Below are 25,614 nucleotides of genomic sequence, written 5' to 3'. Positions count from 1 at the left end.
TTTCACCAATTTCGGGTTTTTTTGTGGTTTTTTTTATTTTCTTTTTTATTCTACAAATACAAAAGGAGAGGGGCGGGGCCGCGGCCTCTGGACACGCCTACAAAACAGGGGCAGCCAATAGGAAGCGGCCCCGCCCCATCAATCAACCTGAAAACACTGCGGGGGGGGGAAAAAAAAAAAACCTAGCGGGGACCAATCAAAGATGGCTCCGCCCCCCCCGCAGCTGTGGGGCGGGGCTTGCCCAATTGCCTGAGCGCCTGGAGGCGGGAAATGAGGAAGCCCCGCCCCTATTCCACCCACGGCCAATGGGAAGGCAGGAACCGTGGTGGGCAGAGCCAGGGTTCGGCTCCACCCCGTGTGGGCGTGGTTTGTCTATAAGTGGGCGTGGTTTGATGTTACCACGCCTGTTTTACCCTACATGACCAATGGGCGTGGCTTGGGCTGTGATAGGGCGTGGTCTCAGGTAATCTGCATTGTGGGCGTGGCCTCGGAGGGGACAGGTGGCGCCACACCTGAAGGGGCGGGGCCTAAAACAAGCCACGCCCTTTTTAGCAAGCACGTTGTTCTGATAGGTGTGGTCCTGCCAGGCCCCGCCCCCTTTTGCAGAGCCCCGCCCATAGTTCATTGTTCAGCCGGCGGTGGGCGGAGCCTGGCGGGGCATGGGCGGAGCCTGGCAGGGCGTGGCCGGCCCCGCCCTCAGAGCAGCAGTTTCCCGTTGCGGTGGATTTTGAGGATCCGGCCCAGGCGCTGCTTGGCTGTGGCCAAACCCTTCCGGGGGCGCTTCCCTGGGGGCAGGGTCGGAGTGTCACCGGGACTGGGGGGACACGGACCCCCAAAACCACCCCAGGACCACCCAAAACCACCCCAGAACCACCCCAGAACCACCCAAAACCACCCCAGAACCCCACAAACCCCCCCAAAACCACCCCAGACCCTCCGAAACCATCCCAGAACCACCCAAAACCACCCCAGACCCTCTGAAACCACCCCAGAACCACCAAAAACCACCCCAGAACCACCCAAAACTACCCCAGAACCACCCAAAACCACCCCAGAACCACCCAAAACCACCCCAGACCCTCCTAAACCATCCCAGAACCACCCAAAACCACCCCAGACCCTCCGAAACCACGCCAGAACCACCCAAAACCACCCCAGACCCTCCGAAACCACCCCAGAACCACCCAAAACCACCCCAGACCCTCCGAAACCACCCCAGAACCACCCAAAACCACCCCAGAACCACCCAAAACCACCCCAGGACCCCCCAAAACCACCCCAGACCCTCCTAAACCACCCCAGTACCACCCAAAACTACCCCAGGACCCCCCAAAACCACCCCAGACCCTCCCAAAACCACCCCAAAACCCACCCCAGGCCCTCTGAAACCACCCCAGACCCTTCAAAACCACCCCAGAACCCCCCAAACCTCCCAAAACCACCCCAGAACCACCCAAAATCACCCCAGACCCTCTGAAACCACCCCAGAACCCCCCAAACCTCCCAAAACCACCCCAGGACCCCCCAAAACCACCCCAGACCCTTCAAAACCACCCCAGAACCCCAAAACCCCCCCAAAACCCACCCCAGAACCTCCCAAAACCACCCCAGACCCTCCGAAACCACCCCAGAACCACCCAAAACCACCCCAGGACCCCCAAAACCACCCCAGACCCTCCGAAACCACCCCAGAACCACCCAAAACCACCCCAGAACCACCCAAAACCACCCCAGACCCTCCGAAACCACCCCAGAACCACCCAAAACCACCCCAGGACCCCCCAAAACCACCCCAGAACCCCACAAACCCCCCCCAAAACCAGCCCCAGACCCTCTGAAACCACCACAGAACCCCACAAAACCACCCCAGAACACCCCATATCCACAGAAAACTTCCCCAAAACCCCACAGCTCCCCCTGAACCCCCCAAATCCCCTCAGATATCCCCAAAACCCCCTCAGATCCTCCCCAAATCCCCTCAGATATCCCCAAAATCCCCTCAGATCCTGCCCAAATCCCCTCAGATATCCCCAAAATCCCCTCAGGCCCTGGCCAAAATCCCCCTACAGCACCACAACCCCCTTAAGCCACCCCAGAACCCCCTAAAAATGCCCGAGACCCAAAGAAGAAAACCCCCCCCAAAAACCCCTCAGAGCCTCCCCCCCAAAATCCCCTCAGACCCTCCCCAAAATCCCCTCAGACCCTGCCCAAGACCCTCCTACACCACCAGGAACCCCCAAAGGCACCCCAGAACCCTCTAAAAACCCCCCAAAATCCCCTCAGACCCTCCCCAAAATCCCCTGGCAGCCTCCCCCAAATCCCCTCAGACCCTGCCCAAGACCCTCCTACACCACCAGGACCCCCCAAAGGCACCCCAGAACCCTCTAAAAACCCCCCAAACCCCTCAGACCCTCCCCCAATCCCCTCAAATATCCCCAAAACCCCCCCAGCTATCCCCGCACCCCTCACCGTGGCTGGGGGGCGCCGTTCCGGGGGGGCCCCGGCGCTGGCTCAGGAACACCCCCGGGGCCATGGGGGTGGGGGCACGGCCGGGCTGAGCCCCGGGTGGGGGTCCCGGACCCCCCGGCCGCGCCGTGTACTCGTGGTCAGCCAGGCTGGGCGGGTACGGCGGCTCCGGGGGCGGCTCGGCCTCGGCTTCGCCCCCCCCCAGCTCCGCCTCGGCCTCCGCGTCCCCCTCGGGATCGGCTTCGGGGTCTTCGTCTTCCTCATCTTCCTCTTCCTCTTCTTCTTCCTCCTCCTCTTCTTCCTCGGGGGAGGGGGGCGAGGGGGGGCGGCGCTTGGCAGGGCCCTTCCTGCGCTGCAGCTTTCGGTGCTCCTGGGGGGACAGGGGGGGATTTATGGGGAGTTTGGGGGGTCTGAGGGGGATTTATGGGGGAGTTTGGGGGGTCTGGAGGGGATTTAGGGGGCTTTGGAGGCCAGGGGGGGATTTGTGGGGGTCTGAGGGGGATTTTGGGGGGTTTGGAGGGGATTTAGAGGTGTTTGGAGGGTCTGAGGGGGATTTATGGGGGAGTTTGGGGGGGTCTGACGGGGATTTTGGGGAGTTTGGGGGACAGGGGGGGATTTATAGGGAATTTGGGGGGTCTGGAGGGGATTTAGGGGAGTTTGGGGTGGTCTGGAGGGGATTTAGGGGAGTTTGGGGGCCGGAGGGGGGAATTTATGGGGGTTTGTGGGGGTCTGAGGGGGATTTATGGGGGAGTTTGGGGGGTCTGAGGGCGAGTTTGGGGGTCTGAGGGGGATTTTGCGGGGTTTGGGGGTATCAGGGGGGATTTATGGGGGAGTTTGGGGGGTCTGGAGGGGATTTAGGGGAGTTTGTGGGGGTCTGAGGGGGATTTATGGGGGAGTTTGGGGCGTCTGAGGAGGATTTTGGGGAGTTTGGGGGACAGGGGGGATTTATGGGGAGTTTGCGGGAGTCTGAGGGGGATTTTGGGGGGTTTGGGGTTATCAGGAGGGATTTATGGGGGAGTTTGGGAGGTCAGGGGGGTTTATGGGGGGTTGGAGGGGGATTTATGGGGGTCACAGGTGTATTGGGAGGGTCTGAGAGGGATTTATGGGGGATTTTGAGGGGTCGGGGGGATTGATGAAGGGATTTGGGGGGTTTGAGGGGTTGGGGGGGGGCTCGGGGGGATTTATGGGGACATTTGTGGGGTGCTGTAGGTCAAGCGAGGGGTTTGAGGGGATCTCACCACTCCAATCCCCCCAGACCCCCTAAATTCCCTCCCCACAACAAACCCCAAACCCCACCCAGCAGTTTCCCCCCCCTGCTCCCAGTTCCTCCCAGTGCTCCCAGTTCACCTGCTGGGCCAGCTTGGAATCCCCAAATCCCCCCTGACAATCCCAACCACCCCCAAAATCACCCTCAAAACCTCCTGAACTCCCCTCAAACCCTCCCTGGAGCCCCTAAATGCCCCCCCAGACCCCAAAGCATTGCTCCCAGTTCCTCCCAGTGCTCCCAGTTCACCTGCTGGGCCAGCTTGGAATCCCCAAATCCCCCCTGACAATCCCAACCACCCCCAAAATCACCCTCAAAACCTCCTGAACTCCCCTCAAACCCTCCCTGGACCCCCTAAATGCCCCCCCAGACCCCAAAGCGTCGCTCCCAGTTCCTCCCAGTGCTCCCAGTTCCCCTGCTGGGCCAGTTTGGAATCCCCAAATCCCCCCTGACAATCCCAACCACCCCCAAAATCACCCTCAAAACCTCCTGAACTCCCCTCAAACCCTCCCTGGACCCCCTAAATGCCCCCCCAGACCCCAAAGCATCGCTCCCAGTTCCTCCCAGTGCTCCCAGTTCACCTGCTGGGCCAGCTTGGAATCCCCAAAATCCCCCTGACAATCCCAAACACCCCCAAAATCACCCTCAAAACCTCCTGAACACCCCTCAAACCCTCCCTGGACCCCCTAAATGCCCCCCCAGACCCCAAAGCATCGCTCCCAGTTCCTCCCAGTGCTCCCAGTTCACCTGCTGGGCCAGCTTGGAATCCCCAAATCCCCCCTGACAATCCCAACCACCCCCAAAATCACCCTCAAAACCTCCTGAACTCCCCTCAAACCCTCCCTGGACCCCCTAAATGCCCCCCCAGACCCCAAAGCGTCGCTCCCAGTTCCTCCCAGTGCTCCCAGTTCACCTGCTGGGCCAGTTTGGCAGCGGCTGCCGCCAGCCCGGTCTCCACCGAGGCCACGCGTGTCCCCTCCCGCACCGGGCGGCTCTGCCGGGGCAGCGACGGCGTCACCCGCGCTGGGGACACCCCAAAGTCAGACACGGCAAAGGGGGACACCCCAAAGTCAGACATGGAACAGGGGGGACACCCCAAAATCAGACACGGAACGGGGGGGACACCCCAAAGTCAGACACGGAGCAGGGGGGACACCCCAAAGTCAGACATGGCAAAGGGTGACACCCCAAAATCAGAGTTCAAATAAAAGAGGACACCCCAAAATCAGACATGGAACAGGGGGGACACCCCAAAATCAGAGTTCAAATAAAGGGGCACACCCCAAAATCAGACACGGAACAGGGGGGACACCCCAAAATCAAACATGGCAAAGGGGGAAACCCCAAAATCAGCATTCAAATAAAAGGGGACACCCCAAAGTCAGACATGGAACAGGGGGGACACCCCAAAATCAGAGTTCAAATAAAGGGGCACACCCCAGAATCAGAGCATGGAATGGGGGACACCCCAAAATTAAACATGGCAAAGGGGGACACCCCAAAATCAGAGTTCAAATAAAGGGACACACCCCAAAATCAGAGCATGGAATGGGGGACACCCCAAAATTAAACATGGCAAAGGGGGAAACCCCAAAATCAGCATTCAAATAAAAGGGGACACCCCAAAATTAAACATGGCAAAGGGGGACACCCCAAAATCAGAGTTCAAAAAAAGGGGCACACCCCAAAATCAGAGCATGGAATGGGGGACACCCCAAAATTAAACATGGCAAAGGGGGACACCCCAAAATCAGACACGGAACAGGAGGGACACCCCAAAGTCAGAGTTCAAATAAAGGGGCACACCCCAAAGTCAGACATGGCAAAGGGGGGACACCCCAAAATCAAACATGGCAAAGGGGGACACCCCAAAGTCAGACACGGAGCAGGGGGGACACCCCAAAGTCAGACATGGCAAAGGGGGACACCCCAAAATCAAACATGGCAAAGGGGGACACCCCAAAGTCAGACATGGCAAAGGGGGACACCCCAAAATCAGAGTTCAAATAAAGGGGCACACCCCAAAATCAGAGCATGGAATGGGGGACACCCCAAAATCAAACATGGCAAAGGGGGACACCCCAAAATCTGAGTTCAAATAAAGGGGCACACCCCAAAATCAGAGCATGGAATGGGGGACACCCCAAAATCAAACATGGCAAAGGGGGACACCCCAAAATCTGAGTTAAAATAAAAGTGGACACCCCAAAACCAGACATGGAATGGGGGACACCCCAAAGTCAGACATGGCAAAGGGGACACCCCAAAATCAGCATTCAAATAAAAGGGGACACCCCAAAATCAAGAATGGAACAGGGGGGACACCCCAAAATCAGAGTTCAAATAAAGGAGCACACCCCAAAATCAGACATGGAATGGGGGACACCCCAAAATTCAACATGGCAAAGGGGAACACCCCAAAATCAGCATTCAAATAAAAGGGGACACCCCAAAATCAGACATGGAACAGAGGGCACACCCCAAAATCAGAGCATGGAATGGGGGACACCCCAAAATCAAACATGGCAAAGGGGGACACCCCAAAATCTGAGTTCAAATAAAGGGGCACACCCCAAAATCAGAGCATGGAATGGGGGACACCCCAAAGTCAGACATGGCAAAGGGGGACACCCCAAAATCAGAGCATGGAATGGGGGACACCCCAAAGTCAGACACGGAACAGGGGGGACACCCCAAAGTCAGACATGGCAAAGGGGGACACCCCAAAATCAAACACGGAACAGGGGGGACACCCCAAAGTCAGACATGGAACAGGGGGGACACCCCAAAATCAGAGTTCAAATAAAGAGGCACACCCCAAAATCAGAGCATGGAATGGGGAACACCCCAAAATTAAACATGACAAAGGGGGACACCCCCAAATCAGCATTCAAATAAAAGGGAACACCCCAAAATCAGACATAGAACAGGGGGGACACCCCAAAGTCAGACATGGCAAAGGGGGACACCCCAAAATCAGACACGGAACAGGGGGGACACCCCAAAGTCAGACATGGCAAAGAGGGACACCCCAAAATCTGAGTTCAAATAAAAGGGGACACCCCAAAATCAGACATGGAACAGGGGGGACACCCCAAAATCAGAGTTCAAATAAAGGGGCACACCCCAAAATCAGAGCATGGAATGGGGGACACCCCAAAATCAAACATGGCAAAGGGGGACACCCCAAAATCTGAGTTCAAATAAAGGGGCACACCCCAAAATCAGACATGGAACAGGGGGGACACCCCAAAATCAGAGTTCAAATAAAGGGGCACACCCCAAAATCAGAGCATGGAATGGGGGACACCCCAAAGTCTGACATGGCAAAGGGGGACACCCCAAAATCTGAGTTCAAATAAAGGGGCACACCTCAAAATCAGACATGGAACAGGGGGGACACCCCAAATTCAGAGTTCAAATAAAGAGGCACACCCCAAAATCAGAGCACGGAACAAATGGTGAACATCTCAAAATCAGATCTCAAATAAAGGGGGCACCCCAAAATCAGTCATGGCAAAGAGGGACACCCCAAAATCAGAGCATGAAATAAATAGGGGACACCCCAAAATCAGACATGGAACAAGGCAGAAGGGACCCCAAATCAGCCCCTGCCCCAAAGGAGGAAGGGCTGGGGATCCCCAGGGACCCCAAATTCCATCCCAGGGCCCCTCAAATCCCCCACATTTCCTAAAAACCTCCCAAATTCACCCCAAACCACCCAGCCCTGCCCCAGGGAACCCCAAAATCCCCGAATTTCCCCCAAAACCACACCCCCCAAGGACCCCCCCCCAAACCTTTGGGGCTCCAGGGGGCGTCGTCCGTCACTTTCTTCTTTTTGGGGAGCGATTTTAGGGCGGGGTCGTCCTCGTCCGACTCCAGCGAGGGGTAAACTGGGGTGGGGGATAGAAAAAATGGGGTTCAGGGGGGTCCTGGGGGCAGGAAAAGGGGAGTTCAGGGTGATTCCACCACGGCCTGGGAGTGGTTTTGGGCTGTTCTGAGGTAATTTTTGGGTTTTTAGGGTGTTTTGGGGTATTTCTTGGATATTTTGTGTGCTTTGGGAATATTTTTAGGATGTTTTTGGGGTAACACTCGCTGTACTCAGCATCCTTGAAGCAGCGTGGTTTTAGGGTGGTTTTAGGGTGGTTTTGGGGGGTTTTGGGGTCACACTCACTTGAAGCAGGGTGGTTTTGGGGTGTTTCTGGGGTGTTTTTTGGGGTCACACTCACTGTACTCAGCATCCTTGAAAGAGGGTGTTTTTGGGGTGTTTTTGGGGTGTTTTTGGGGTGGTTTTAGGGTGTTTTTGGGGTGTTTTTGGGATCACACTCGCTTGAAGCAGGGTGGTTTTGGGGTATTTTTGGAGTGGTTTTTGGGGTCACACTCACTGTACTCAGCATCCTTGAAGCAGGGTGTTTTTGGGGTGTTTTTGGGGTGTTTTTGGGGTGTTTTTTGGGGTCACACTCACTGCACTCAATATCCTTGAAGCAGGGTGGTTTTGGGGTGTTTTTGGGGTGTTTTTGGGGTGTTTTTGGGGTCACACTCACTGTATTCAGCATCCTTGAAGCAGGGTGGTTTTGGGGTGTTTTGGGGGTGTTTTTGGGGTGTTTCTGGGGTGGTTTTTGGGTCACACTCACTGTACTCAGCATCCTTGAAGCAGGGTGGTTTTGGGGTGGTTTTGGGGTGGTTTTGGGGTGGTTTTGGGGTCACACTCACTGTACTCAGCATCCTTGAAGCAGGGTGTTTTTGGGGTGTTTTTGGGGTGTTTTTGGGGTGGTTTTGGGGTCACACTCACTGTACTCAGCATCCTTGAAGCAGGGTGGTTTTGGGGTGTTTTGGGGGTGTTTTTGGGGTGGTTTTGGGGTGTTTTTGGGGTGGTTTTGGGGTCACACTCACTGTACTCAGCATCCTTGAAGCAGGCCCCCAGGCTGTCCTGCTCGTCCAGGCTCCCCTCGGCCTCGCTGTCGGTGCTCCGGGGGGCAGGGGGGGCTCTGCGGGGCCCCCCAGACCCCCCAGGACCCCCCCTTTCGGTCCCCCCGCCCCCTCCCCACCAGTTTGGGGGTCCCAGGGGGGTCCCCGCGGGCAGGTTGGCCATGCAGAGCATGCCCTGGATGGCCTCACGCGTGCTGGGGGAGGCAGGGGCCTCGCTGGGGGGAAAAAAGGGGAAAAAAGGGGAAAAATTGGGGTTTGGGGGGGGTCAAGGCATGTTTGGGGTCCTCAAATTGAGGAGAGGCAGCGCCAAAAGGAGATGGAGAGGGGCAAAGTGAGCCCAGCCACAGAAATGCCCCCCAGAACTCCCCAGGAACCTCAAATAGCCCCAAAACCCCAATTCCTGACCCCAAATAACCCCCAGGAACCCCAAAACCCAACCCAGGACTCCAAATAACCCAAAACCCCAACTCCTGACCCCAAATAACCCCCAGGAACCCCAAAACCCAACTTAGGACTCCAAATAACACAAAAGCCCAACTCCTGACCCCAAATAACCCCCAGGGACCCCCACAAGCCAAATCCCAGTCCCCCCAAAAGCACCTGGTGACCCCCACCCAAGTCCCCCCAGATATCTGTGGACCCCCAAAATCAGCCCAGCACCCCGTTAAAGCTCCCTGGGACCCCAAAACCCAACCCCAGCCCTCCCAAAACATTTGGGGAGCCCCCAAAACCCCACTCAAATCCCTCCCCCAACCCTGGGGACCCCCAAATCCAGCCCAGCTCCCACTCAAAGCCCCCCAGGGACCCCCAAAACACAACCTATGATCCCAAATAACCCCCAGGGACCCCCAAAACTCAACCCCAGCCCCACAAGTGCCCCCCAAAACCCCCCAGGGATCCCTCCCAGACCCCTCAAACCCAGCCCAGCCCCCCAGGCCCCCCCAAACCTGAGCTGGGGGTACTCGGAGCCCCCCACTTGCCGGCTGGCCTTGAGCAGGTCCAGGATCCCGGCGCTGCCCCCAGCGCCCCCCTCGTCCTCCTCGTCCGTGGTGTAATCCTCCTGGGGATCAGGAGGTCAGAAACAGCCCAAAAACACCCCAAAATACCCCAAAAACCACCCCAGTCCGTGGTGTAATCCTCCTGGGGATCAGGGGGTCAGAAACAGCCCAAAAACACCCCAAAAAACCACAAAATACCCCAAAAATACCCCAAAAACCACCCTAGTCTGTGGTGTAATCCTCCTGGGGATCAGGGGGTCAGAAACAGCCCAAAAACACCCCAAAAAACCACAAAATACCCCAAAAATACCCCAAAAACCACCCTAGTCTGTGGTGTAATCCTCCTGGGGATCAGGGGGTCAGAAACAGCCCAAAAAACCACAAAATACCCCCAAAACCACCCCAGTCCGTGGTGTAATCCTCCTGGGGATCAGGGGTTCAGAAACAGCCCAAAAACACCCCAAAAAAACACAAAATACCGCAAAAACCACCCCAGTCCGTGGTGTAATCCTCCTGGGGATCAGGGGGTCAGAAACAGCCCAAAAACACCCCAAAATACCCCAAAAACCACCCCAGTCCGTGGTGTAATCCTCCTGGGGATCAGGGGGTCAGAAACAGCCCAAAAACACACCAAAAAAACACAAAATACCGCAAAAACCACCCCAGTCCGTGGTGTAATCCTCCTGGGGATCAGGGAGTCAGAAACAGCCCAAAAACACCCCAAAATACCCCAAAAACCACCCCAGTCCGTGGTGTAATCCTCCTGGGGATCAGGGGGTCAGAAACAGCCCAAAAACACACCAAAATACCACAAAATACCCCAAAAACCACCCCAGTCCCGTGGTGTAATCCTCCTGGGAATCAGGGGGTCAGAAACAGCCCAAAAACACCCCAAAAACCCACAAAATACCCCAAAAATTCCCCCAAAACCACCCTAGTCTGTGGTGTAACCCTCCTGGGGATCAAGGCATCAGAAATCTCCAAAAATACCCCAAAACACCTCAGAAATATCCCAAAAACAACCCCAGGCTGTGGTGTAACTCTCCTGGGGGGCAGGAAGTCAGAGACATCCCCCCCAAAACCCCATTTTTCGGGTGCCCCCCAAAACCCCCTGAAGGACATCCCCAGTTCCCTTAAACCCCCCCAAAACCCCCAGAGCCCCCCCCTAAATCCCCCTAAGAGCCCCCCAGGATACCCTCAGCTCCCTTAACCACCCCAAACCCCCCCAGAGCCCCCCAAAACCCCCCGGGGTCACCCCCAGACCCACCTCGATGTCGAAGTCGACCTCTCCCGGCTCCCGCACCCGGTTGGGATCCGAGCAGGGCTTGGCCCGGGGCAGCTTCCGGGGGAGCCCTGGGACACCCCAAAAACGGGATTGGGGTCACCCCAAAAACGGGATTGGGGTCACCCCAAAAACGGGACTGGGGTCACCCCAAAACGGGTATTGGGGTCACAGCCCAAAAACGGGATTGGGGACACCCCAAAAACGGGATTGGGGTCACAGCCCAAAAACGGGATTGGGGTCACCCCAAAAATGGGGATTGGGGTCACACCCCAAACGGGATTGGGGTCACCCCAAAAATGGGACTGGGGTCACAGCCCAAAAACGGGGATTGGGGTCACCCCAAAAACGGGATTGGGGTCACAGCCCAAAAATGGGACTGGGGTCACCCCAAGAAACAGGATTGGGGTCACAGCCCAAAAAACGGGATTGGGGTCACAGCCCAAAAATGGGACTGGGGACACCCCAAAAACGGGATTGGGGTCACAGCCCAAAAATGGGATTGGGGACACCCCAAAAATGGGACTGAGGACACCCCAAAAATGGGGATTGGGGACACCCCAAAAATGGGATTGGGGACACCCCAAAAACGGGATTGGGGTCACCCCAAAAACTGGATTGGGGTCACAACCCAAAAACGGGGATTGGGGTCATTCCAAAAACGGGATTGGGGTCACAGCCCAAAAATGGGATTGGGGTCACCCCAAAAACGGGATTCGGATCACCTCAAAAACTGGGATTAGGGCCACCCTAAAAACAGGGACTAGGGTAACAGCCCAAAAATGGGGATTGGGGTCACCCCAAAAACGGGATTGGGGTCACCCCAAAAACGGGATTGGGGTCACAGCCCAAAAACGGGACTGGGGTCACCCCAAAAACGGGATTGGGGTCACCCCAAAAACGGGATTGGGGACACCCCAAAAACGGGATTGGGGACACCCCAAAAATGGGATTGGGGTCACCCCAAAAAACAGGATTGGGGTCACCCCAAAAATGGGACTGGGGACACCCCAAAAAACAGGATTGGGGTCACAGCCCAAAAATGGGGATTGGGGTCACAGCCCGAAAACCGGGATTGGGGTCACAGCCCAAAAATGGGATTCGGATCACCCCAAAAACTGGCATTAGGGCCACCCTAAAAACAGGGACTAGGGTCACAGCCCAAAAATGGGGATTGGGGTCACCCCAAAATGGGGACTGGGGGAACACCTCAGAAATGGGGGTTGGGGTCAGACCCCAAAAATGAGGGTTTAGGGGGGATTGGGGGCATTTTGGGGATGTTTCAGGTCAGGTTTGGGGCTAGATTTTGGGGGGTTTTGGGGGTTGTTTTAGTGTCAGGTTTGGGGTGGTTCTGGGATCAGGTCTGGGGCCGGTTTTGGGGTGTTTTGGGGATGTTTTGGGGATGTTTTTGGGGTGTTTTGGGGATGTTTTTGGGGATGTTTTTGGGGATGTTTTGGGGATGTTTTGGGGATGTTTTTGGGGATGTTTTTGGGGATGTTTTTGGGGATGTTTTTGGGGATGTTTTTGGGGATGTTTTGGGGATGTTTTGGGGATGTTTTTGGGGATGTTTTTGGGAATGTTTTTGGGAATGTTTTTGGGAATGTTTGGGGGATTTTTTGGGGATGTTTTTGGGGTGTTTTGGGGATGTTTTAGGGATATTTTTGGGGATGTTTTGGGGATGTTTTGGGGATGTTTTAGGGATATTTTTGGGGATGTTTTGGGGATGTTTTTGGGATGGTTTTGGGGAGGATTGGGGGATGTTTTGGGGATGTTTGGGGGATGTTTGGGGGATGTTTTAGGGATATTTTTGGGGATGTTTTGGGGATGTTTTTGGGGATGTTTTTGGGGATGTTTTGGGGATGTTTGGGGGATGTTTGGGGGATGTTTTTGGGGATGTTTGGGGGATGTTTGGGGGATGCTTTGGGGGATGCTTTGGGGATGGTTTTGGGGATGGTTTTGGGGAGGATTGGGGGATGTTTGGGGGATGTTTTTAGGGTGTTTTGCGGATGTTTTGGGGATGGTTTTGGGGATGTTTTTGGGGAGGATTGGGGGATGTTTGGGGGATGTTTGGGGGATGTTTGGGGGTGTTTTTGGGGTACCCACGGGGCAGGCGGCGCGGGCCCCGCCGCGGGGGGGTCTCATCGATCTGCAGCTCCTCCTCCGAGTCCAGGTCCAGGGGGGAGCTGGGGGGGAGCAGGGGGGGGATGGGGGGGGGCGGGACCCCCAGAGCCCCCCGGGCCGGCTGCGGCGGGGCCTGAGGGGGAGGGGCGTCAGGGGGACCCCCCAAACCCCTCTGGGACCCCCTCCCTGACCCACCAAAACCATCCCAGAACCCCTCCAACCCCCCCAGCAAACTCCTCTGGGATCCCCGTGAGCCCCAAAATCCATCCCCCAAACCTTTCTAGGACCCCCCAAGATCACCTCGGAACACCCCCAGGCCCCCCAAATTCCCTTTGGGACCCCCCACAGTGTCCCCCCAAAACCCTTTGGATTTCCCCATCCCCTCCAAATCCCTCCAGCCCCCCAAAGTCCCCTGGGACCCCCCCAAATTCTCTCTTGGACCCCCCAAAGCCCCCCAGTGCCCCCCCAAACCCCCCATTCCTCACCGAGACCCCCCGTTGGCCAGCAGGATCTGGGGGTCCCCCTCGGAGTCGGGGTCCGTCTCCTCCGGGCTGGAGCTGGGGGGGTCAACCTGGGGGGGAACCCTGAGATTTGGGGGGAGAGGACCCCAAATCCACCCCCCAAAATCCACCCCTCCCCCACACCCAGCCCTCCCCCAATTCCACCCCTCCCCCAGTGCCCCCCCAGTCCCTCCCAGTGCCCCCCAGTCCCTCCCCAGTTCCTCCCAGTCTCCCCTCACCTCCTCATCCTCCTCAGGAGGGGCTGGGGGGGGATTTGGGGTTCCCCCCTCATTGGAGGTGCGAGAGTTGGGGGGAGGCTTGCGGGGCCCCCCTTTTTTGGGGGCTGGGACCCCCCAGGGGGGTCCAAAGGGGGTCCCCGACATTCCCGTGCTCTGCTGGAACAGCTCCTGTGGAGAAGGGATACAGAGCTCCCAGTATGTCCCAGTATGGCCCAGTTCCTCCCAGTAACCCCAAAACCTTCTCAGAACCCCTCCCAGTTCCCCCAGTTGCTCCCAGTCCCTTCCCAGTGCACTTCAAATCCCTCCCAGTGCTCCCCATTCCATCCCAGTTCCCCCCAGTGCCCCCCCGTTCCATCTCAGTGTCCCCCCAGTCCCTCCCAGTCCCTCCCAGTGCTCCCAGTTCACCTCTGCCAGCCGGATCTCCCTGCCCAGTTCCTTGACCAGCTGCCCCGGCCGGACGGTCTCGGGGATCTCCTGCTCGTGCTCTGCCAGGACCTGAGGGGGAAAGGGTTAAAATGAGAGGGGACCCCAAACCCGGGGAACCCCAAAACCTCCCCCCTAAAACCTCCCACTCCTGGGACCCCACAGAGCCCCCCAAAATTCCTCAGAACCCCCCCAAAATTGCTTTGAATGCCCTCAAAACCCCTCGAGACCCTCCCAAAATTCCTTTGGACCCCCCCAAAATCCCCATGGACCCCCATCCATTCTGAACCTTTTGAACCCCCCCAGAATTCCTCTAGACACCCCAAAATTCCTTTGGAGCCACCCAAAATCCCACAGGACCCTCCCAAAATCCTTTTGAAACCCCTCAAAATCTCTTGAGATCCCCCCAAAATCCTTTTGAAACCCCTCAAAATCTCTTGAGATCCCCCCAAAACCTCTGGGGACCCTCCCAAAACCCCTCAGGGCCCCCCCTAAACCCCTCGGGACCCCCCCAAACCTCTGGGGACCCTCCCAAAACCCCTCAGGGCCCCCCCAAAACCCCTCAGGACCCCCCCAAACCTCTGGGGACCCTCCCAAAACCCCTCAGGGCCCCCCAAAACCCCTCGGGACCCCCCCAAACCTCTCGGCGGGTCCAGGCTCGGAAGGCTCCGGTCAGGGCTCGGGCTCCCAGCACCAAATAGGCCGCGGGGTGCCGGCGGTTCTCCCTCAGCCCTGCACCCCAAAATCCCCAGGTTGGGATGGGACACCCCAAAATCAGGATGGGAAACTCAGGAACATCCCAAAAATTTGGGATGGGACCCCCCAGACCCCTCCTGGGGGCAGTTTGGGAATTCCCCAAACCCCCCAGGATAGATTTAGAGCACCCTCAGATAGGTTTAAACCCCCCCAGATGAGTTTCAAGCCCCCCAGGTGGGTTTGCAGCCCCCCCAAACCCCCTCAGTTGGGTTTAAATCCCCACAGTTGGGTTTAAAGCCCCCCCAAATAGGTTCAAAGCCCCCTAAGTTGGGTTTAAAGCCCCCCCAGGTAGGTTCAAAGCCCCCTAAGTTGGGTTTAAAGCCCCCTCAGGTAGGTTCAAAGCCCCCTAAGTTGGGTTTAAAGCCCCCCCAGATAGGTTCAAAGCCCCCTAAGTTGGGTTTAAAGCCCCCCCAGATAGGTTCAAAGCCCCCTAAGTTGGGTTTAAAGCCCCCCCAGATAGGTTCAAAGCCCCCTAAGTTGGGTTTAAAGCCCCCCCAGGTAGGTTCAAAGCCCCCTAAGTTGGGTTTAAAGCCCCCCCAGATAGGTTCAAAGCCCCCTAAGTTGGGTTTAAAGCCCCCTCAGATAGGTTCAAAGCCCCCTAAGTTGGGTTTAAAGCCCCCCCAGGTAGGTTCAAAGCCCCCTAAGTTGGGTTTAAAGCCCCCCCAGGTAGGTTCAAAGCCCCCTAAGTTGGGTTTAAAGCCCCCCCAGATAGGTTCAAAGCCCCCTAAGTTGGGTTTAAAGCCCCCCCAGATAGGTTCAAAGCCCCCTAAGTTGGGTTTAAAGCCCCCCCAGATAGGTTCAAAGCCCCCTAAGTTGGGTTTAAAGCCCCCCCAGATAGGTTCAAAGCCCCCTAAGTTGGGTTTAAAGGCTCCAGGATGGGTTTAGAGCCACCTCAGATGTGTTTAAACCGCCCCCCAGATGAGTTTAACCCCCCCAGGTGGATTTAAACCCCCCCAAGTGGATTCCCAGCCCCCCCAGAAGGGTTTAAATCTCCCCCAAGTGGGTTCCCAGCCCTCCAAAAAGGTTTAAATCTCCCCCAAGTGGGTTCCCAGCCCCCCCAGAAAGGTTTAAATCTCCCCCAAGTGGATTCCCAGCCCCCCCAGAAGGGTTTAAATCTCCCCCAAGTGGGTTCCCAGCCCCCCCAGCCCCCCAGGAGGGGCACCCACCTCGGAAGGTGTCCAGCAGGTGCCTCCCCACGTACCAGCAGATGGTCTCAAAATTGGGGAACTTGGCCAGGTCGGGGGTGTTGAGGCGGCGCTGCAGCTCGTACGCCCTGGTGGGGGGGGTTTGGGGAGTCAGAAGGGGATTTGGGGGGTCACAGGCACCCCAAAATGGCACCCCAAAACTCTCCTGGCACCCCAAACTCTCATCCAGCCCCCCCAATCCCTCCCTCCCCCCCTTCAATTTCCCCCAAGCGCTCCCCCAGCCGCCCTAAGCTCTCCCCAAAGACACCCCCAAAGCCCCCCAAATCCCCTCAAAACCCATAAACACCCCCAGAACCCCCAAAACACCCCTAAAACCCTTCCAAAATCCCCAAAACCCCTCCCTGCCCCCCCCAAACCTTTTAAAACCCCCCCAAACTCTCACCCAACCCCCCAAACTCTCCCCAAAAACGCCCCCCAAAACCTGTTCAAAACCCCCAAACCCTCCCCAAAACCCCCCCAGCCCACCTGAGCTGCATGCCAATGTTGAGGCTGTGCAGGAAATGCCCCCCAAAGGCCAGCGAGTCCACAGGGGTCAGCACGGCGTGGATCCAGCCTGGGGACAGGCACAGGGAACTGGGGGGACTGGGAGCACTGGGAGCACCGGGAGGGGCACTGGGATCCACTGGGATCCATTGGAAAAGGGAGTTTTGGTGTTTCTGGGAGCTACTGGGAGTTTCTGGGAGCCCTTGTCTGACCCCCATCCTCACCAGGAGACACTTGTGGGGGTCCCCAAAGCCACCAAACCCTCACCTGGTGACACAGGTGACACTGGGGGTGAGTTTGGTGTCTGTCTTTGGCACAGGTGACACTGGGGGTGTGTTTGGGGTCTGTCCTTGGCACAGGTGACACTGGGGGGTGTTTGGGGTCTGTCCTTGGCACAGGTGACACTGGGGGTGTGTTTGGGGTCTGTCCCTTGCACAGGTGACACTGGGGGTGAGTTTGGGGGCCTCTGTCTGTCCCTTGCACAGGTGACACTGGGGGATGTTTGGGGTCTGGCAGAGGTGGCACAGGTGACACTAGGGGTCTCTGTCCCTGCCACAGGTGACATTGGGGGGCGTTTGGGGTCTGTCCCTTGCACAGGTGACACTGGGGGTGTTTGGGGTCTGTCCTTGGCACAGGTGACACTGGGGGGTGTTTGGGGTCTGGCAGAGGTGGCACAGGTGACACTGGGGGGTGTTTGGGGTCTGGCAGAGGTGGCACAGGTGACACTGGGGGTCTCTGTCCCTGCCACAGGTGACATTGGGGGGCGTTTGGGGTCTGTCCTTGGCACAGGTGACACTGGGGGTGTGTTTGGGGTCTGGCAGAGGTGGCACAGGTGACACTGGGGGTGTGTTTGGGGTCTGTCCCTGGCACAGGTGACACTGGGGGGTGTTTGGGGTCTGGCAGAGGTGGCACAGGTGACACTGGGGGTGTGTTTGGGGTCTGTCCCTTGCACAGGTGACACTGGGGGTGTGTTTGGGGTCTCTGTCCCTGCCACAGGTGACACTGGGGGGTGTTTGAGGCCCGGCACAGGTGGCACAAGTGACACCGGGGGTACTGTCCCTTGCACAGGTGACACTCGGGGGTGTGTTTGAGGCACAGAGGTTGTGCCCAGGTGTCCCCTCACCTGTGGGGATGAAGAGGGTCTGGCCCTGGCGCAGGTGGCACCGGAAGCACCGATCCACCTGGTCCCCGAAGAAGAGCTCGGGCTGGTTCCGGGAGCTGCTCCAGGCCTCGAACAGCGCCAGGTTGGCGGCCGAGGGTCGCGCCAGGTAAAAGATCTGCTCGCCCTGGGGCACAGGAGAGGGGGCACGTGGGGCAGGTAAGAATGCCAGGTTTCATTCTCCCAAAAATCCCCCAAACATCCTGCAAACCCCCCCCCCAAATCCCCTACAAACTCCCCCTCGTACCCTGAGCATGAGGTACAAGGCTGAGATACCCCCGCAGTCGATGTGGAAGTCAGTGCAGCCCAACACCCCCAGCCCCAATTCCCCCAAAAATCCCCTGTAACTCCCCCCAAATCCCCTATAACCCCCCCCAAATCCCCTATAACCCCCCCCAAATCCCCTATAACCCTCCCCAAATCCCCTATAACCCCCCCCCAATCCCCTACAAACTCCCCCTCATACCCTGAAGGCTCAGATACCCCCGCAGTCGATGTGGAAGTCAGTGCAGCCCAACACCCCCAGCCCCAATTCCCCCCAAAAATCCCCTCTACAACCCCCTGAACCCCCCCTGACCCCTGGAGGACCCCCCCTCGTACCCTGAGCACGTGGTACCAGGCCGAGGTGCCCCCGCAGTCGATGTGGAAGTCGCTGTAGCTGTCCTTGGCCCCCATCAGGCAGAACTTCTGCACGCTCGGCCGCTCCCGCGCCGACTCCCCCGGCCACAGGTTCTCCACCCACGAGAGTTTCCGCACGATCCGTGGGGTCTGCACCAGGTTCGACAGCCTGGGGCACCCCAAAAACAGGGATCAGGGGCTGGGGAACCTCCCATGGGCAGGGGGTACCCCAGCAGGGAGATGATGCAGTGGGGGATGCTGAGAGGGGCAGGATCTGGGATTTTGGGGGTCATTGCGGGGGATGATCCAGGATTTTCGGGATCCCTGTGGTTGGAGGAGGATGGGAGGGGTAGGATATGGGATTTTGGGGGTCATTGCAGGGGATGATCCAGGATTTTCGGGATCCCTGTGGTTGGAGGAGGAGGGGAGGGGGAGGATTTGGGATTTTGGGGGTCATTGCGGGGGATGATCCAGGATTTTCGGGATCCCTGTGGTTGGAGGAGGTGGGAGGGGAGGCACTGGGAGCACTGGGAGGCAAAAGGAGGAACTGGGAATACTGGGAAGGACCTGGAAGGACCACGTGGGACTGGCAGCACTGGGAGGCAAAAGGAGCAACTGGGAATACTGGGAATGACCATGTGGGACTGGCAGCACTGGGAGGCAAAAGGAGGGACTGGGAATACTGGGAAGGACCTGGAAGGACCACGTGGGACTGGCAGCACTGGGAGGCAAAAAGAACTGGGAATACTGGGAAGGACCTGGAAGGACCATGTGGGACTGGCAGCACTGGGAGGCAAAAAGAACTGGGAATACTGGGAGGACCTGGAAGGACCACATGGGACTGGGCACTACTGGGAGGCAAAAGGAGGGACTGGGAATCCTGAGAAGGACCACGTGGGACTGGCAGCACTGGGAGGCAAAAGGAGGGACTGGGAATACTGGGAAGGACCACGTGGGACTGGCAGCACTGGGAGGCACAAGGAGGGACTGGGAATACTGGGAGTGCTGGGAAGGACTGGGAGAACTGGGAGCCACTGGGACCCACCGCGTGTCCGAGAACTCCAGGCCGGTGACGCTGAGGACGCGCTCGCGCCGGGGTCCCCCCAGATACGCCACGAAGTCCCCGAGGCGCATGCGCAGCTCGGCCTGGCGCCCCACGTCCAGCACGGCCACCACCTTGTCAGCCCCTGTGCACCCCAAAACTGCCTGAGCACCCCAAAAACGGCTATGGGGACCCCAGTGAAACCTCCCTGCACACCCCAAAACCAGCTGGGAAACACCAAAAACCTCCCCAAACCTCCCTGTGCATGCCAAAACCTCCCCAAGCACCCCAAAAACGGCTACGGGGACCCCAGTGAAACCGCCCTGCACACCCCAAAACCAGCTGGGAAACACCAAAAACCTCCCCAAACCTCCCTGTGCATCCCGAAACCTCCCCAAGCACCCCAAAACCGGCTGGGAGACACGGCTAGGGGGACCCCAGTAACCCCCAAAACCTCCCTGCTCACCCCAAAACCAGCTGGGAAACACCAAAAACCTCCTCAAACCTCCCTGTGCATGCCAAAACCTCCCCAAGCACCCCAAAAACGGCTAGGGGGACCCCAGTAATCCCCCAAAACCTCCCTGCTCACCCCAAAACCAGCTGGGAGACACCAAAAACCTCCCCAAACCTCCCTGTGCATGCCAAAACCTCCCCAAGCACCCCAAAAACGGCTGGGAGACACAGCTAGGGGGACCCCAGTAATCCCCCAAAACCTCCCTGCTCACCCCAAAAACAGCTGGGAAACAGCAAAAACCTCCCCAAACCTCCCTGTGCATGCCAAAACCTCCCTAAGCACCCCAAAAACGGCTATGGGGACTCCAGTGAAACCTCCCTGCACACCCCAAAACCAGCTGGGAAACACCAAAACCCTCCCCAAACCTCCCCTGTGCATGCCAAAACCTCCCCAAGCACCCCAAAAATGGCTCGGAGACACGGCTCGGGGGACCCCAGTAATCCCCCAAAACCTCCCTGCTCACCCCAAAACCAGCTGGGGAACACCAAAAACCTCCCTGTGCATCCCGAAACCTCCCCAAGCACCCCAAAACTGGCTGGGGGACCCCAAAAACCCCCCCAAACCCTGAACAGGGACCCTCTGGACCCTCACCCATCCCCCCAGGACCCCCCAATACAGTGCAAAATGCTAACAAGGAGGTGAAGTTACGAGGCGACCCTGCCCCTATTGTGGGGTCCTGGGGACCCCCCGATGCCCCCCAAAGCCCCCCAGGCCCCCCAGACTGACCGACGTGGTGCAGGACGTCGCGGGGGGTGAAGGAGGGCGGGGGCAGGGTCATGCCCAGCCCCTCGTGCCGTGCCACCAGGATGGGCACGCTGAAGCTGTTCTCCTCCAGGTACTCCACGGTCAGCTGGGCCCCGCTGGGCCGCAGCAGCACCTCGTCAGCACTGGGGGGGCAGGGCAGGGGGGTGAGACCCCCACCAGTGACCCCAGACCCCTACAGGGACCCCCAGTTCCTATAGGGACCCCCAACCCCTGAGCATTTGCTGGTCCGTGCTGGGGGGGGCAGTGCAGGAGGGTGAGACCCCCACGAGTGACCAACCAACTCCCCCAGGACTGACCAACACCTCCCTGGACTGACCAACACCTCCCAGGACTGACCAACACCTCCCTGGACTGACCAACACCTCCCTGGACTGACCAACACCTCCCTGGACTGACCAACACCTCCCAGGACTGACCCTCACCGAGACTGACCCACGCCTGGCACTGACCCCAGCCTGGCACTGACCCCAGCCTGGCACTGACCCACGCCTGGCACTGACCCACGCCTGGCACTGACCCTCACCAAGACTGACCCACGCCTGGCACTGACCCACACCTGGCACTGACCCACACTCAGCACTGACCCACACCTGGCACTGACCCTCACTCAGCACTGACCCACACTCAGCACTGACCCACACCTGGCACTGACCCACACCTGGCACTGACCCACACCTGGCACTGACCCTCACCTGGCACTGACCCTCACTCAGCACTGACCCTCACTCAGCACTGACCCTCACTCAGCACTGACCCACACCTGGCACTGACCCTGACTCAGCACTGACCCTCACCTGGCACTGACCCTCACTCAGCACTGACCGACACCTGGCACTGACCCCCACCAAAACTGACCCACACCTGGCACTGACCCCCACCAAAACTGACCCACACCAAAACTGACCCACACCTGGCACTGACCCACACCTTGCACTGACCCTCACTCAGCACTGACCCTCACTCAGCACTGACCCACACCTGGTACTGACCCACACCTGGTACTGACCCATGCCTGGCACTGACCCTCACCTGGCACTGACCCTCACTCAGCACTGACCCTCACTCAGCACTGACCCTCACTCAGCACTGACCCATGCCTGGCACTGACCCACACCTGGCACTGACCCTCACTCAGCACTGACCCACACCCAGCACTGACCCACACCTGGCACTGACCCACACCTGGCACTGACCCACACCTGGCACTGACCCTCACCTGCACTGACCCTCACCAAGACTGACCCACGCCTGGCACTGACCCACACTCAGCACTGACCCCAGCCTGGCACTGACCCACACCTGGCACTGACCCACACCTGGCACTGACCCCAGCCTGGCACTGACCCCAACCTGCTGCCCTGCCCTCACCTGGCCATACCCTCACCTGGGGAAGGTGCGGCCCCGCAGCTCCCGGATGAACTGGGCGCTGCCGGTGCGGGCCGGACGACCGGGGTCCTGCTCCGGGGCCTTGGCCGGGCCACGGCGCCGCTTCACTGCGGGACACGGTGGGGACACGGTGGGGACACGGTGGGGACACGGTGGGGACACACACGGACAGAGAAACATGCAGGGATCCCCACGGAGCCCAGAGCATCTCCCCCGCCCCCATCCCAGTCCCTCCCAGTCCCTCCCAGTCCCACTCACTGACGGAAGGCCCCCTGAGCACGGCGCACTGGGGGCAGTGGTACAGGTCGATCTCCGCCGCCGCCTCCTCCTCCACCCCCACACAGCTGTGGGGACATCCCAGTAACTCCCAGTGCCTCCCAGTAACCACCACGCACCTCCCCAATAACCCCCAATGCCTCCCAGTAACCACCAGACACCTCCCCAATAACCCCCAATGCCTCCCAGTAACCACCAGACACCTCCCCAGTAACCCTCAATGCCTCCCAGTAACCACCAGGCACCTCCCCAATAACCCCCAATGCCTCCCAGTAACCACCAGGCACCTCCCCAATAACCCCCAATGCCTCCCAGTAACCACCAGGCACCTCCCCAGTAACCCCCATCACACCCCAGAACTCTCTTTGTACCTCCCAGTCCTTCCCAGTACCCTGAAGACACCCCCCAGACTTCTCCCAGTGCCCTCCAGTACCACCCAGGCTTCTCCCAGTCCTTCCCAGTTCCCCCTCAAATCCCTTCCAGTAATCCTGGACTTCTCCCAGTCCCCTCCAGCACCCTCCAGATGCCTCCCAGTACCCCTCAGTACCTCCCAGACTTGTCCCAGTCCTTCCCAGTACCCCCAGTCCCTCCCAGACAACTCCCGGTCTCCCCCCAGTGCCTCCCAGTCCCCTCCAGATGCCTCCCAGTATCTCCCACACTTGTCCCAGTCCTTCCCAGTGCCTCCCAGTACCCCAAGTCCCTCCCAGTCTTCTCCCAGTCCCCCCACCAGTGCCTCCCAGTCCCCTCCAGCACCCTCCAGATGCCTCCCAGTACCTCCCAGTGCCCTCCAGTCTTCTCCCAGTCCCCCACCAGTGCCTCCCAGTCCCCTCCAGATGCCTTCCAGTATCTCCCACACTTGTCCCAGTCCTTCCCAGTGCCTCCCAGTACCCCAAGTCCCTCCCAGTCTTCTCCCAGTCCCCCCACCAGTGCCTCCCAGTCCTTCCCAGTCCCCTCCAGCACCCTCCAGATGCCTCCCAGTACCTCCCAGACTTGTCCCAGTACCTCCCAGTGCCCTCCAGTCTTCTCCCAGTCCCCCACCAGTGCCTCCCACTACCCCCAGTCCCCCTCCCAGTCCTTCCCAGTGCCCTCCAGTCTTCTCCCAGTCCCCCACCAGTGCCTCCCAGTCCTTCCCAGTCCCCTCCAGCACCCTCCAGATGCCTCCCAGTACCTCCCAGTGCCCTCCAGTCTTCTCCCAGTCCCCCACCAGTGCCTCCCACTACCCCCAGTCCCCCTCCCAGTCCTTCCCAGTGCCCTCCAGTCTTCTCCCAGTCCCCCACCAGTGCCTCCCACTACCCCCAGTCCCCCTCCCAGTCCTTCCCAGTGCCCTCCAGCACCCTCCAGATGCCTCCCAGTACCTCCCAGTGCCCTCCAGCACCCTCCAGATGTCTCCCAGTACCTCCCAGTGCCCTCCAGTCTTCTCCCAGTCCCCCACCAGTACCTCCCAGTCCCCCCCAGTGCTCCCAGTCGCACCTGCCGTGGAACCAGTCCTGGCAGCCATCGCACTCGATCATGAAGCGGGTCACGTCGTAGGGCAGGCGGCACAGGCAGTACACGGGCACCGAGGCCATGGCCGGGCCCCCGGGGCGACCCCCGACCCTACGGACCCCCGCGACCCCCCCCGGCCCGGGACATCCGCGCACTGCCCGCCAGACCCCCCAAAATCCCCTCAAAAAAAACCCCCAAAAAACACCCTCAAAATCACTCCAAAGGCAGCCTCAAAAAGATCTCCAAAACTGCCCAAAAAAACCACAGAAACAGCCTCAGAATCCCCCCAGAACAACCTCAGCAAAAACACAAGAACAGCCTCCGAAAACTCCCCTAAAACACCCCCCAAAAAACTCCCGCAAAAAAAAAAAAAAAAAAAAATCAAAAAAAAACCCCCAAAATCAACCCCTAGGCTGCTCCCCTGTAAACAGCCCCAAAGCCCCCCCAGACCGCGGCCCTGAGGGGAATTGGGGAGCACAACCCCCTAAAAAAACCGATATGGGCCGGGGGCACCCTAAAAGAGCCTGCGGAGACTTGGGATCCCCTCAGGTATTGATGAGAGCCTAAGACCTCCCCAAAAATACACAGAGATGTAGGGCGACCCCTCCAAGGGTCACCGAGGCACTGTGACCCCCTCCCCGAGGCCCAGAGCCCCCCAAAAATGCGCCCACAGGATGCCCTCCACCCCTATAGCGTGTGGGGACCCCCAAAAGCGCCGCAAGGCCCGGGGTCCCCTCACAGCGTCCGCGGGGCCCCGGCCTCCCCCTCCCCCCGCGCTGTGGAGCCCCCGAGACCCCCCAAAGACCCGAAGGACCCCCTAAAAGCTTTGGGGATCCCCAAAAAGCCGCCGACACCCCCACAAGGCCGGCGGGACCCCCTCGAGGCCTGCGGGCCGCCGCGAGGCCTGCGCCCCCCCCCCACCGCCACCTCCCGACTAGGCCGCAGCCCGCCCCGGCAAGGCCCAGCGCTTCTCGCGGCCGCTCCTCCGCCGCCGCCCGGTCGCTACCGCCGCTGCCGGCCCCGGGCCCGGTGCTGCCGCCGCCGCCGCGGCCTCTGCGCGCTCCGGGCCGCCCGGGAAAGTTTTATTCAAACGCGGAAACGGGGAGGGAGAGGGCGGGGCCCGGCCGCCATTTTGGCCGCGTCGCGCCGCCATCTTGGGAAGGGCGAGGGCGCCCCCATTGGGTGTGCGGGGGGCGGGGCCGCCATCTTGGGCGTGGCGCCGCCTTCGCCGCTCGACTGTCGCGGTCCGGCCGCCATTTTGGGAGTGGCGCGCACCAGCCACGCTTTTATTTCTTACATTTTAGGATTTTTTTTTTTGTTTTTCGCGCTTTTTAACAATTTCCCCGCAAAACAAACGCCTTCCCCACCCTCTCGAACCAGAACACTTGAGAATTCACCCCGAAACCTTGCTGGCTTGGTGAAGGGGTGAGGTAGATGAGAGGAAAACACGACAAAATGACCCAAAAATGGGTTGAGGGAGGGGTACAGGAATGAGAGGGGGTTGTTGCACCAGTATGACCAGTATGGGGGGGTGGGTCACCAGTAAACCCAGTACAGCCCACCTGCCTCCACTGTGGTCACATTAGGAGAAATTCCAAGCCTGTGAGGGGCTTTGGGTGAAAAATGGGAATTCTGGGGACTCTGAAGTGTTTTCAGGGGGAAAAAAGAGGAATTTTTAGATAAATGAAACATTGGGGTTCAAC

At 58.9% G+C, this 25,614-nt stretch overlaps 1 protein-coding gene across 2 annotated transcripts; it reads right to left on the bottom strand.

Annotated features, from left to right (window-relative positions):
* Positions 1-16: 16 nt before the first annotated feature.
* Positions 17-25,032, bottom strand: PHF8 (PHD finger protein 8). Of its 2 annotated transcripts, XM_030260585.4 has the most exons (21): positions 23,897-25,032; positions 22,409-22,494; positions 22,149-22,257; positions 20,726-20,886; positions 19,489-19,630; positions 18,426-18,612; positions 17,790-17,952; positions 16,649-16,736; positions 16,145-16,251; positions 14,863-14,954; positions 14,205-14,294; positions 13,800-13,967; positions 13,546-13,631; positions 13,043-13,122; positions 10,925-11,010; positions 9,607-9,719; positions 8,624-8,874; positions 7,528-7,623; positions 4,644-4,753; positions 2,470-2,836; positions 17-785 (listed from the first exon to the last, which is right to left on the bottom strand). In XM_030260585.4, exons 1-21 carry the CDS (start codon positions 23,992-23,994, stop codon positions 697-699), a joined length of 2,769 nt encoding a protein of 922 aa, XP_030116445.4. In that variant the 5' UTR covers positions 23,995-25,032; the 3' UTR covers positions 17-696. The 2 variants fall into 2 exon arrangements, with proteins under 2 accessions (XP_030116445.4, XP_072776243.1); XM_072920142.1 differs by lacking the exons at positions 17-785; positions 2,470-2,836; positions 4,644-4,753 and having other exon boundaries at positions 7,559-7,623; positions 13,043-13,193.
* Between the last annotated feature and the right edge of the window lie 582 nt (positions 25,033-25,614).

The sequence above is a fragment of the Taeniopygia guttata genome, chromosome 31 (assembly GCF_048771995.1).
Source record: "Taeniopygia guttata chromosome 31, bTaeGut7.mat, whole genome shotgun sequence".
Lineage (NCBI taxonomy): Eukaryota > Metazoa > Chordata > Aves > Passeriformes > Estrildidae > Taeniopygia > Taeniopygia guttata.
This window is presented reverse-complemented; position numbering and strand designations above follow the sequence as displayed.